The sequence below is a fragment of the Alosa sapidissima genome, chromosome 24 (assembly GCF_018492685.1).
Source record: "Alosa sapidissima isolate fAloSap1 chromosome 24, fAloSap1.pri, whole genome shotgun sequence".
In the NCBI taxonomy this organism is placed as follows: domain Eukaryota; kingdom Metazoa; phylum Chordata; class Actinopteri; order Clupeiformes; family Clupeidae; genus Alosa; species Alosa sapidissima.
Window position 1 is genome coordinate 26,728,539 of NC_055980.1, and position 12,500 is coordinate 26,741,038.

At 43.9% G+C, this 12,500-nt stretch overlaps 2 protein-coding genes across 4 annotated transcripts in view; one reads left to right on the forward strand and one right to left on the reverse strand.

Moving 5' to 3' along the window:
• Positions 1 to 12,500, reverse strand: part of LOC121700216 — a 1,725,899-nt gene that overhangs the window by 831,840 nt on the left and 881,559 nt on the right.
• pecam1a (platelet and endothelial cell adhesion molecule 1a) overlaps positions 6,181 to 12,500 on the forward strand; it is a 25,143-nt gene continuing 18,823 nt past the window's right edge. The window contains exons 1-5 of one of the 3 annotated variants that reach the window (XM_042083052.1): positions 6,181 to 6,255; positions 6,713 to 6,739; positions 8,259 to 8,558; positions 9,638 to 9,922; positions 10,729 to 11,016. In XM_042083052.1, the coding sequence (XP_041938986.1) occupies positions 6,201 to 6,255; positions 6,713 to 6,739; positions 8,259 to 8,558; positions 9,638 to 9,922; positions 10,729 to 11,016 (955 nt within the window). In that variant the 5' untranslated portion in view covers positions 6,181 to 6,200. The remainder of the gene's footprint in view (positions 6,256 to 6,712; positions 6,740 to 8,258; positions 8,559 to 9,637; positions 9,923 to 10,728; positions 11,017 to 12,500) is intronic. The other 2 variants (XM_042083054.1, XM_042083053.1) reach the window with 2 other exon arrangements.

Genomic DNA, 12,500 nt, shown 5'->3' on the forward strand with positions numbered 1-12,500 from the left:
GTAAACCAACAATAGTAAACTATTACTATAACCACAAACGCTATTCTACTATGCAATAAAGAAGCCTGGTAAAATCAGATCGCGGGTGACTTTGAAGTTCTTCAGAGCCCTATTTTTACTACCCCTGCTGTCTGTACCACATCCATTACGGACACTATCATCACGATTACCACTGGCACCTCCAGCTATGTTGGGCAGAGGGTCGAAATAAACATGGTATGCTTAGTGGACACTGTCGGAAAGACGCAAAGATGCACCTCCATTCACAGACGCACCGTGACTATCTCTGTCAAATCTCTGTCACGATCGATCATATGGGGCAGGCGTGGCCTACTGGTTAGCGCTTCAGACTTGTAACCAGAGGGTTGCCGCTTCGAACCCCGACCAGTAGGCATGGCTGACGTGTCCTTGAGCAAGGCACCTAACCCCTCACTGCTCCCCGAGCGCCGCCGCTGTTGTTGCAGGCAGCTCACTGCGCCGGGATTAGTGTGTGCTGAGTGTGTTTCACTAATTCACAGATTGGGTTAAATGCAGAGACCAAGTTTACCTCACGGGATCAAAAGAGTATATGTACTTATATACGTATACATACTTATACTTATATTCTCCAAAAGGCAGATATTCTCCTTCAGAATCAGAATTCAGTCTGAATAACAGACCCAAGACTTTATAACACGTGAACGTTTTTTTCAACATTTGTTGTATTTCTGCTTCAATTTGTGAAAAACTACTCCGCATCGCTTCTGTGTTATGGAGGAAATGTACGTCTTCTTCGTGTGTTTCTCGTATGTACTCGTGAGTAATACTAGTACATCCTAAAACTTTTTCCTTAATGTCTGAGCTTGAATCGAAGCTCTGGATGTCTGCCAACTAGTGGTGGAGAGTACAAATGAGATTTGTCACCGTACATGGATCTATCGTCTGTTTTAATCAGTGACATTGTTTGTCGCAATTTTGCGACTTTGGTGGGTAAAAGGGTTAAAGCCTGAGACTGGCAGTTGCTGCAGGTGGCCTGAACACCTGGCACAGGATTCTAATTGCTATGTCTATGGGGATTCTAATTGTTATGTCTATGGGGAAATTTTAAGTAGTTTTTAATTAATAGTTTAAAAAGTAGAAAAGTTACAAAGATAAAAAATACATAGCAGTCTTGGCCTTAAAAAGAACTATGTTACAAATTTTGAACGAAGATTCTACGTTTCTATTTGAGCTGAATAGAAAAAAACAAAAGTGATCAGCGGAAGAAGACGAAGCCTAGGAAGAACAGTGCAGTGCATTTTGCAGTAACAGATTTAGCTTGATGAAAACCAGCATGATGAGAGGACAGGGGTGCAGCTGCCTGCAGCACCGTTAGAGTCTCAGGCTGGGGCCACATGGTGCTCTAGTGCCCTCTGCTGGTCAGCAGGAAGAAGGAGAAGAATGGCCTCTCTAATATGAGTCTTTGTAGTCATTATTCACGCTATGTGTGTGTGTGTGTGTGTGTGTGTGTATGTGTGTGTGTGTGTGTGTGTGTGTGTGTGTGTGTGTGTGTGTGTGTGTGTGTGTGAATGAGAGTAATAGATAGTAGATATTAAGAGCTCCTAGCAGATTGGGTCAAAACACTGCATGAAGACATGCTGGTGTTTCCTGGAGTACAGAGGAACAGAAAAAACTGACTTTGTGTGTGTGTGTGTGTGTGTGTGTGTGTGTGTGTGTGAGAGAGAGAGAGAGAGAGAGAGAGAGAGAGAGAGAGATTCTGTGTGTGTGTGTGTATGTGTGTGTGTGTGTGTGTACATAACACACACTCACAACACCAACATGAGCACACACACACACACAAACACAAACATAGGCCTCCCACTCAGGGGGATTGCAGCAGTCAAGAAAGAGACAGAATTACCAGACAGGAAAACAAAAACAAGAAAACAGAAAGGGAGAGAAGGAGCGAAGAGAGAGGAGAGGAGGAGAGAGACGAGACAGAGAGGAGGAGGGGGGGAAAGAGAGGAGGAGGAGAGAGATGAGAGAGAGAGAGAGAGAGAGGAGGAGGGGAGGAGAGAGAGGAGGAGAGAGAGAGAGAGAGAGAGGAGGGGAGGAGGAGAGAGAGGAGGAGAGAGATGAGAGAGAGAGGAGGATGGGAGGAGAGAGAGGAGGAGGAGAGGAGGAGAGAGAGGAGGAGAGGAGGAGAGAGAGGAGGATAGAGAGAGGACAGGACAAGGGAAGAGAGAGAAGACGAAGTAGAGAAATAGAGAATTCAGACATTTTCGAAATTCACACATTTGCTTGTGTGTGCGTGCGTGTCTGTGTTTGTGTGTGTCTGTGTGGTGTGTGCATGTCAGTGTTAGTCATTGTTGAACTATTTGTCTCAGAATCTGCTTTCAGCTCGATTTCAAATGACATTTCAGAGTTTGTGCAGGATAATTATAGTGCCCAGTGCCTCTGTGTGTGTGTGTGTGTGTGTGTGTGTGTGTGTGTGTGCCCAGTGCCTCTGAACTGACATTTGCATAAGTCCAGTGAAGGGCACCTGGAACTTTAAGATTCCATGACATTGAGTAAGCAACCTAATTAGTTAATTGAGGCTTTATAGTGAACAATAATTAACTAATTAGTTAATTGAGGCTTTATAGTGAACAACAATTAACTAATTAGTTAATTGAGGCTTTATAGTGAACAACAGTGCAAGGTGATATCAATGATATTGTGTGATATAGTGAGTAAGTATACCAAGTGTGATGAAGATTGTTGAAAGAGGTCTGAAGGTATTGACTAATAGGAAGATGTACTAACATGATTTTGGCCCGATATTCATTTTCAGTGGATAAGGAGCTGGGCTAGCATGCAGTAGCCTGAACAGTAAGGGGTTTGATTCCTGGCTTCTCCTAATGTGACAAGGGCCTTTAATTTAATTGGCATGTGGAAATCGCTTTGGATAAAATTGTATGCAATAAATGATTGTAAATTTAATCTCTACAACTCATTTGAAAATGTGCTGCAATGCATAGAAAGTCCTCACTTTAGATGAGCTCACAAAATATCATTAACTAACCACTTGTAACTCCTGAGTTAATCATGAGTTATAGTATTAGGAAGTGGTTTATAAAACAAAACACATCCTAACTAATCATTAGTGCATGTGTATGTAACAACATACACAACTGGACAACAGGCCGTTCACAATAGGACGTCCTGATTACAAGCAGAGGGCTTTCAGGCTGATCTGGAACTGGGTGTATTTGAAGTGTCCATTTTGGAGAATAAACAATCATTTGTGCATGCCTAACACTTAAAACAAACACACACACACACACACACACACACACACACACACACACACACACACACACACACACACAGAGTCATTTGTTCATGCCTAACAGTCATTGTGTCACTTATCCGATTAAATCAAACGTGTTGGTGATGGCTGTTTCCCATTGGCTGTTTCCCATTGGCTCCCTTGTCTTCTGCAGAATTCTAGGGTGGGGCCAGTAGCCAATCAGTGCAGCATTGGCCGGAGTTCCAGCGCTCTATTGTATATGAGCTCGTACAGGGACAGGATGTGGGCTATTGTATGTGAAGGAACAATCAGCGCCACTTCCTGTCTGTAAATGCTGAAACCTAACTGCACTTCCAGCTAATATGTCATCATCACACAGTTACAACACACACACACACACACACAAACACACACACACACACACATACACACACACACACACTCTGCTCTCTCATGTTCTGGTAGTCTTGAGTGGTGCATAGGCATAGGTTTAGATAGGGACCACTGTGACTAGTCGGCATCAATATTTGGAGATGACAAAATTGTCCCCACCAATAATTTAGCGAACTCCTTTGTGCTATTTGGGATGGTTCCGATGACTAGGACCACAGTAAAAGAAACGCTGTCATGTGATTGGCTGAAACTGAAGCTTCTCTGGCAGGCAGGCACCTGAGAGTGGCAAAGCATAGAATAGCCTCGCGTCATGGTGGCATTGCCAAAGCATAGAATAGCCTCGCGTCATGGTAGCATTGCCAAAGCATAGAATAGCCTCACGTCATGGTAGCATTGCCAAAGCATAGAATAGCCTCGCGTCATGGTAGCATTGGCAGACAATCGAGCCGGTGTGCGGGTGTATACTGTAGATGACAAGGTTAAGCTAAGATATCAGAGCTGTCTGCCAATACATAACACAAAAGAGGCCAGTGTAAAACATTTTAATATTCCCTTTGCCCTTCAGCATGTACTTGTTTGCCCCTTTTTGTGCTTTGTAGATCAGCTATGTCACCGAAGAAGAAAAGGGCCACACAAAGCTTTTTTATACACAGAGTTTTGATGGCTGCTTAGACAACTGTACATGTGTAACAAATGAATGTCTAATAAATGAATGTGTATGTAAATGTAATGGAGGCGGCTCGGTCTGAGCTCCTCCCACCCCCTCAGGCCTGCGGTCCAAACATGGCCCCACCAGAGCACTTCCTGGGGAAGCAGCGGCCATTTCCTCCCTCTTCTCCCACATCCACACAACACCCAAGTTGCCAGGGCAACAAGCATGCCCCTCACATTCAAATTCAAAAGTGCTAAGTGCTTCACTGGCATTAAAAATATGAAAAATATATATTAGGGCTGTCAAAATAACTGATTAATTTCGATTAATTAATTTGAGAAAAAATAACTGATTAAAAAAAATAACGCAGATTAATCGATTCTGTATGACCTTTGACCCCGAGTCGTTGTAGTCAGTAACCATTAGACTGTAAAATGAAGGAGAGAAGAAAATGTGCTGCCTAGATCATTGATTGGAACATTTACGGCTTGATGGTGTTGATAAAAATAAAGTGTTGATTAAAATAAAGTCCTCTGCAATGTATGTGATAAAAAAACTTCTTCCCGAAGCACTTTTGAATTTATTTCCTCAGCATATTAGGTCATATCATAGATTATTATGGCCATTATTAAAATAATAATAAAAGAGTTTTTGAACTTTAATGTCACTAATGCTGATTATGCAATGATTCATTTGAATTTAAATATTTAAAATACTTTCACAGCAAAAATCATATATGCAATTAATTTAGATTAATTAATCACAGAGTATGTAATTAGATATATACGTGTTACTTGTCCCTAATATATACGTGTTACTTGTCCCCATATACCTATATATATATCTCCTTTATATATATATATATATATATATAAATATATAAATAATCAAAACGGTCCAACTGATCACTTTACTTTTAAATATGCATAATAATCATTTTCACCTACAAATCAATATTTCTGACCATGAAGAGAGTGGTATTTAGCCGGTTTTGAATCACAATTATTTGATTAATGTATATGTATTTGATTAGCATATTATGTGTGCAGCAATCACTCACCATTGTTGTCTCATTTTTGACAGAGGTAGCATTTAGAGGGTTTTGCATCTGAACTATTCATATACAAAATGAATAAATAAACTAGGTTCAGTATAATATAGATAATATTTCTTTGTGATTTAGACAGCCAATATTCATAAAAAGGGTCTTTTTCTTGTGTAGTTTTTTTGTGTGTTATTTGTGGTGTGCCTTGTGTCTGTAAAGTGTGTTGTGGTTGTAGTATGTTATGGCTAAATAGCAGGCCTGTAGACCATGGCTGGCAGGAGAGGTCGTTATTTAACTTTTGATATTCTAAGGTCCGAGTGGGGATCACTGACCTCTAGGTGATTCCGGAACTATTTTTTCCGGAACTATTTTTAGATTTTTTTGGAGAGGATGTTGCCCTGTATGCACTGTTTTAGTTTGCTGGCAGACTTTTAGGATGTTGTTGCGAAACTCAATATGTTGGGTCTCAACTAGATGCTATTCCCATGTGTGTAGTTCCTGAAGTACAAGGCAAGTGGGCCTCACTTCAAAGCCAGAAAGGGTGTTTTGTTCAGTTGCTGAAATAAAAACAAATTCAGATTGAAAATTCGGAAGGAATTTGTCCTTTTATGGCAAGTAAATTCCTTGTTTCTTAGTCTTTCTCTTAGTCTTTCTCTCACTCTCTCACACACACACACACACTCTCTCTTTCTCCCTCTCTCTAACGCACACACACACACACACACACACACACACACCCACACACACACACACTTCCCCTCTGTGAAATGGCCAGCCCCTTTCCTTAAGTGCCTCCTCCCAAGCACACACAAACTCACACACACACACACACACATCCCTTTTCTCACACACCTGTCAGGATGGCGCTCTCGGAGGTCCGTGTCAAGGCGCTGTTCGCTGGACTCCTCTTGCTGTGTACGGTGTCCCCACTCACCAATGGATACTTACACCGATGGATTACACACTTTGCTGTGACTTGATTTTTTACCAGTGTTTGTGTCTCTCCTCCTCTCTCCTCTCCTCTCTCATCCCCCCTTCTGTCCTCTCCTCTCTTTTCCTCTCCTCCTCTCTCCTCTCTTCTATTCTTCCTCTCCTCTTCTCTCCTCTGCTCCTCTCTTTCTCTTTTCCTCTCCTCTCTTCCCTTTCTCCTAATTGTCTATCCTCTCATCTCCTCTGTCATCTCCTCTCCTCCTCTCCTCTCTTCTGCTGTATTCTCTCTATCCTTCTTTTCTTTCTCCTGTTGTTTCTCTTCCTCTTTCTCTTCTTTCTTCTCCCCTGTTCTCTTTACTTCCCTCTCCCCTCATCTCTCTTCTTTTTTTTCTTTCTCTCTTCTCCTTCCCTTCTCTATCCTTTCCTCATCCATCACTCGCAGGGCATGTTGATGAAGCTCAACTCTCCTGTAAGTATAACAGGCTTTAAAACATTTAAAAACTTGTTTTCAGTCCTTATTTAACCATCACTTAAGGAAGAACGGCCATTGGAACAAAATAATACATAACTTAATAAATAATAAATAATAACATATTCTCACTGTTTACTTTAACTAACAGTGAGGTTATTTTTTTGCATCACACAGCTCATATGTTTCTCTCTCTCTGTCTCTCTCTCTTTCTCTCTCTCTCCCTCTCTCTCTCTCTCTCTCTCTGTCTCTCTCTCTCTCTCTCTCTCTTTGTCTCTCTGTGAGGGAATGTCGTTGTGTATTGTGTGAAGTGCAGGAAACAGACACAGTGTGTTGGGTCAGTTCTCTTTGGTGTTGCCCCGCTCCCATTCCTTGGTTCCCATGAAAGTGAACAAGCTCAGGAAGTCGCGAGGCTACTTTTACACACAACCTTAGTTTGGTTGGGCCATGGTTGACCTGAGCTATTTTGGGTTAAACTCATATGAAGGTGCCATAAATACAAACATAAACTGTGTACTGGCTGTACAACAGACGTGAGCACCTACTTATTTACTTACTTACTTACTTTACACTCTACAGACGTGAGCACCTAGTTATTTACTTACTTACTCTACACTCTGCAGACGTGAGCACTTACTTACTTACTTACTTGCTGCTCTGGCTGTTGCTTTTATCTAATGTAACTTACATGCTTCAATTATTACGAGGGGCCCCAGAAAAACTCAGGGTAAGCCAGCAGCTATTAAAGGTGCCCTGCCACACACAACCGTTTTTACTAGTATTTTTTTAAATATGTTAGGTCCATATGTGTTTTTGCTATGTTGTGAATGTAAAAATGAACAGATAACTCCTCTGTCAGCTCTATGCTCTAAATTAGGCCAATTGCAAAAGCTCTTCAGTTTGACGTGGAATTGATTACTATTCATGAGCTCTGCGGTCTAGATGGAGGATGTGAAAAAGATGGCGGATGTACCTCTGTTTGTGTGTTTGAGTATATGTGTGTGTGTGTGTGTGTGTGTGTGTGTGTGAGAGAGAGAGTGTGTGTGAGAAAGTGTGTGAGTGAGTGTGTGTGTGTGTGTGTGTTTGTTTTGTGTTGTGGTTCTCTTTTATCATATAAAAAAGTAGTTCTGATGTTCCACTTACTCATACAAATTCATATGATTATGTGTGTACTGTGTGTGTGTCTGTGTGTGTGTACGTTTGTGTGTATGTCTGTCTGGTGTCTTTGTGTGTGTGTGTGTGTATGTTTGTCTGGTGTCTCTCTGTGTGTGTGTGTGTGTATGCATGCCTTTCTGGTGTCTGGTGTCTGTGTGTGTGTGTGTGTGTATGTATGTCTGTCTGGTGTCTTTGTGTGTGTGTGTGTGTGTGTGTGTGTGTGTGTGTGTATGTATGTTTGTCTGGTGTGTGTGTGTGTGTGTGTGTGTGTGTGTGTGTGTGTGTGTGTGTGTGTGTGTGTGTGTATGTATGTTTGTCTGGTGTGTGTGTGTGTGTGTGTGTGTGTGTGTGTGTGTGTTCACAGCAGCTTTCACCATAGACCAGGTGAACCTGACGTTGGTCCCTGGTCCTGCGGTGGAGACAGGAACCAACGTGCGGCTGCATTGCCACGTCCAGGTGAGCCACAGTTCCGAGCAGCGGCTGGTCCACTCCTTCAGCTTCCTGCTCAACCAGGGCCAGGTGATCTACGCCAAGAACAGCAGCGACAGCCAGGTGGAGTACAGCCTCACCCCCGCCCGCGCCGCCAACTCCGGACGCTACACCTGCCACGTCCAGGTGCTGGAGAAGGAACGGAGCAGCCAAGAGCAGAGGCTCACTGTCTCAGGTACTTGCCCTGTAGAACCTTATTGTCTCAGGTGAGTTCCCTTCCAGTACTTGCTCTGTAGAACCTTATTGTCTCAGGTGAGTTCCGTTCAGGTACTTGCTCTGTAGAACCTTATTGTCTCAGGTGAGTTCCCTTCCAGTACTTGCTCTGTAAAACCTTATTGTCTCAGGTGAGTTCCGTTCAGGTACTTGCTCTGTAGAACCTTATTGTCTCAGGTGAGTTCCCTTCAGGTACTTGCTCTGTAGAACCTTATTGTCTCAGGTGAGTTCCGTTCAGGTACTTGCTCTGTAGAACCTTATTGTCTCAGGTGAGTTCCCTTCAGGTACTTGCTCTGTAGAACCTTATTGTCTCAGGTGAGTTCCCTTCCAGTACTTGCTCTGTAGAACCTTATTGTCTCAGGTGAGTTCCGTTCAGGTACTTGCTCTGTAGAACCTTATTGTCTCAGGTGAGTTCCCTTCAGGTACGTTATTTGCAGAACCTCACTGTCTCAGCTAAGTTCCCTTCAGTTCCCTCCTTGAATTTTCTTCTCTGTATAACTTCAGTGTCTCAGTTTAGTTCCTATAGAAACGTCCTTCTCTGTAGACGCCGCTGTCTCAGTTTAGTTCCCATAGAAACGTCCTTCTCTGTAGACGCCGTTGTCTCAGTTTGGTTCCCATAGAAATGTCCTTCTCTGTAGACGCCACTGTCTCAGATTAGACAATGTATTGGAGCTAGGCAAAATGGAAATTTGGAAATTTGGTCTCTGCATTTAACCCAATCCGTGAATTAGTGAAGCACAGTGAACACACAGTGAGGTGAAGCACACACTAATGCCGGCGCAGTGAGCTGCCTGCAACAACAGCGGCGCACGGGGAGCAGTGAAGGGTTAGGTGCCTTGCTCAACGGCACTTCAGCCGTGCCTACTGGTCGGGGTTCGAACCGGCAGCCCTCCGGTTCCAAGTCCGAAGCGCTAATCAGTAGGCCACGGCTGCCCCAAATTGCCGTCATCTGTCATTTTATCCATCCATCCATCCATTCATCCATCCATGTGTGCATCTATCCTACACACTTCATGTATTAATCACTGATTGGTCCTTCAGGTCTGATGACCCCTGTTCTGACGGTGACCCCCCATGTGATCTTCGAAGGTCAGGAGGTCAAGGTCAGCTGCTTGTCCCCTAACGAAGCGGGCAGCCTGATATTCCACCTGTACGTAAACGGCAATTTGATCCGCACGGAAACCAAGTCCCCGCCCGGTGTGGAGGAGGTCAAGGTGAAGTTGACCAAGCCGGGCGAGACTCAGATCCACTGCAAAATGAACATACTGGGGAACTACGAGGCTGGAGTGTCCAACATTAGTAACGTCGAAAGAGTCACTGTGCGCGGTGAGAGCCAGCACCACACTGCTCACTCCACCACTCCTCTCACCCCACCACTCTCTGCCTCCACCCACAAGAGAACACCACTCCTCTCACCCCACCACTCTCTGCCTCCACCCACAAGAGAACACCACTCCTCTCACCCCACCACTCTCTGCCTCCACCCACAAGAGAACACCACTCCTCTCACCCCACCACTCCTCTCACTCCACCACACCTCTCACTCCTCTCACTCCACCACTCCTCTCACCCCACCACTCTCTGCCTCCACCCACAAGAGAACACCACTCCTCTCACCCCACCACTCTCTGCCTCCACCAAACAAGAGAATGGCAATTCACAAGACACACACACATAGCAGAGTAGCATTTTAAAGACGTCCGTAAGATTGTTCGTAAGACAGTTCATAAGATTGATGAATTTATTCAGTGGGATGAAGCTGATATTTTGTCACCATTATTATTTATTTTACATATTGCTGCTTTAATAACACATGCTAATGTTTAGGCATTATCTTGGTCATTCTTCCTTGTTGGTCCACTTCTTCCTCCTCCTTTTTTTCCTCTTCACCTTTCTCTTCCTCTCCCTCTTCCTCCTCATTCTCTCTTTCTCCTCCTCCTCCTCTTCTTCCTCCTCATTCTCTCTTTCTCCTCCTCCTCCTCTTCTTCCTCATCATTCTCTTCCTCCTTTTCTTTCTCCTCCTCGTCCTCTTCTTCCTCATCTTCCCCTTCCTCATCCTCTTCCTCCTCATCCTCTTCTTTCTCCTCTTCCTCTTTCTCATCCTCCTGTTCCTCCTTTTCCTCCTCCCCCAGAGCTGGAGGTCACGCCCACCATCAGTTTCGATCCCCCATTTGACGTCGTCGAAGGTGACTTCCTGCGGGTCGACTGCGCCGTGCCAAAATTCAACGACATACCGAGAGACGCACGTTCCAAACTGGAGTTGTTCCTCACCAAAGATGGCCGCGTTCTCAAACAGGAAGGCGGAAAGGAAAAGTGTGGCCTGACGTTGCGAACGAAATCTGGAGATTCTGGGACGTACGTGTGCAAGGCAGAGATCGAGAACTTGCAGAAGACTGTGAGTGGCAGAGCGTTAGTGGCAGGTGGGTCCTTGTACTGTAGTTATCACCTGAGACACACACACATAGCAGAGGATGGGAGGCCGGATGGATGGATGGATGGATGGATGGATGGATAGATAGATAGATAGATAGATTAAATTAGATTAGATTAGATACATAAGATTAGATCAGATTCAACTTTATTGTTATTGTGCAGAGTACAAGTACAAAGACAACGAAATGCAGTTTGTGTCTGACCAGAAGTGCAAAAAAAGCAGAAAAGTGCAATGTGTTACACAGTATAGTCAGGTGGTGCATAAACAGTATAAGACATATAGTGCAGTGTAGACAGTAGTATACAGTTAAGAAAGTGGTTTACAGTAATATAAATGTACAGGACATATACAGTGCATACGGAGAGTATTCACAGCGCTTCACTTTATCCACATTTCATTATGTTTCAGACTCATCTTAAAATGGATTCAATTCATTATTTTTCTCATCAATCTACACACAATACTCCAACACCCCACAAAAAGCAAGTGTTTGGAGTGTTTTGTAAATGTATATAAAAAATAAAGACTGAAATATTCCATTTACATAAGTATTCACACCTTTTGTTAGGACACTTGCCATTGAGCTCTGGTGCATCCTACTTCTATCAATAGTCCTTGAGATGCTTCTACATATTGATTGGAGTCTACCTGTGCCTAAATTAATTCACTGGACATTATTAGGAGATAGAGGCACACATCTCTTTATATAAGGTCTCCCAGTTGATGGTGTACAGTATGTCAGAGTGAAAACCAAGCCACGAGGTCGAGATAGTTGTCAGTAGACCTGCAAGACAGGGTTGTGTGAAGACACAGATCTGGGGAGGGATACAATAACATGTCTGAGCATTGTAAGTGGCCAAGAGCACGGCAGCCTCCATCATTCTCAAATGGAAAAGTTTGGAACAACCAACAGTCTTCCTAGATCTGGCCGTTCAGCCTAACTGAGTAATGCGGGACGAAGGGCCTTGGTCAGACAGGTAACTAAGGACCCAATTTGGTCACTATGAATGAGATCTAGAGTTCCTTAAAGAAGATGAGGAAAGCGTGAAGGACAAACATCAGCGCAGCTCAGTGCCTGGTGTCTTCCACACACGCCGTTGGGAATCGTGGCCAAAAAGTCACAACTCAGTCTTTGTTTCATCAGACCAGAAGATTTGACCTCTCATTGTCAAATGGCTTCCATCTGTCTACTCTACCATAAAGGCCTGACTGGTGGAGTGATGCGCTGATGTTTGGGTTAGGATAGTGCAATTGTATGGGGGGGGGGGGGCTATTGAGGGGCAGCCTGTATTACCCGCCTCCTATAGAGAGATAGATAGAGAGAGGTAGAGAGAGAGGGAGAGAGAGAGGTAGAGAGAGAGAGGTAGAGAGAGAGAGGTAGAGAGAGAGAGAGAGAGATAGAGAGAGGTAGAGAGAGAGAGAGAGAGGGAGAGAGAGAGGTAGAGAGAGAGAGAGAGAGAGAGAGAGAGA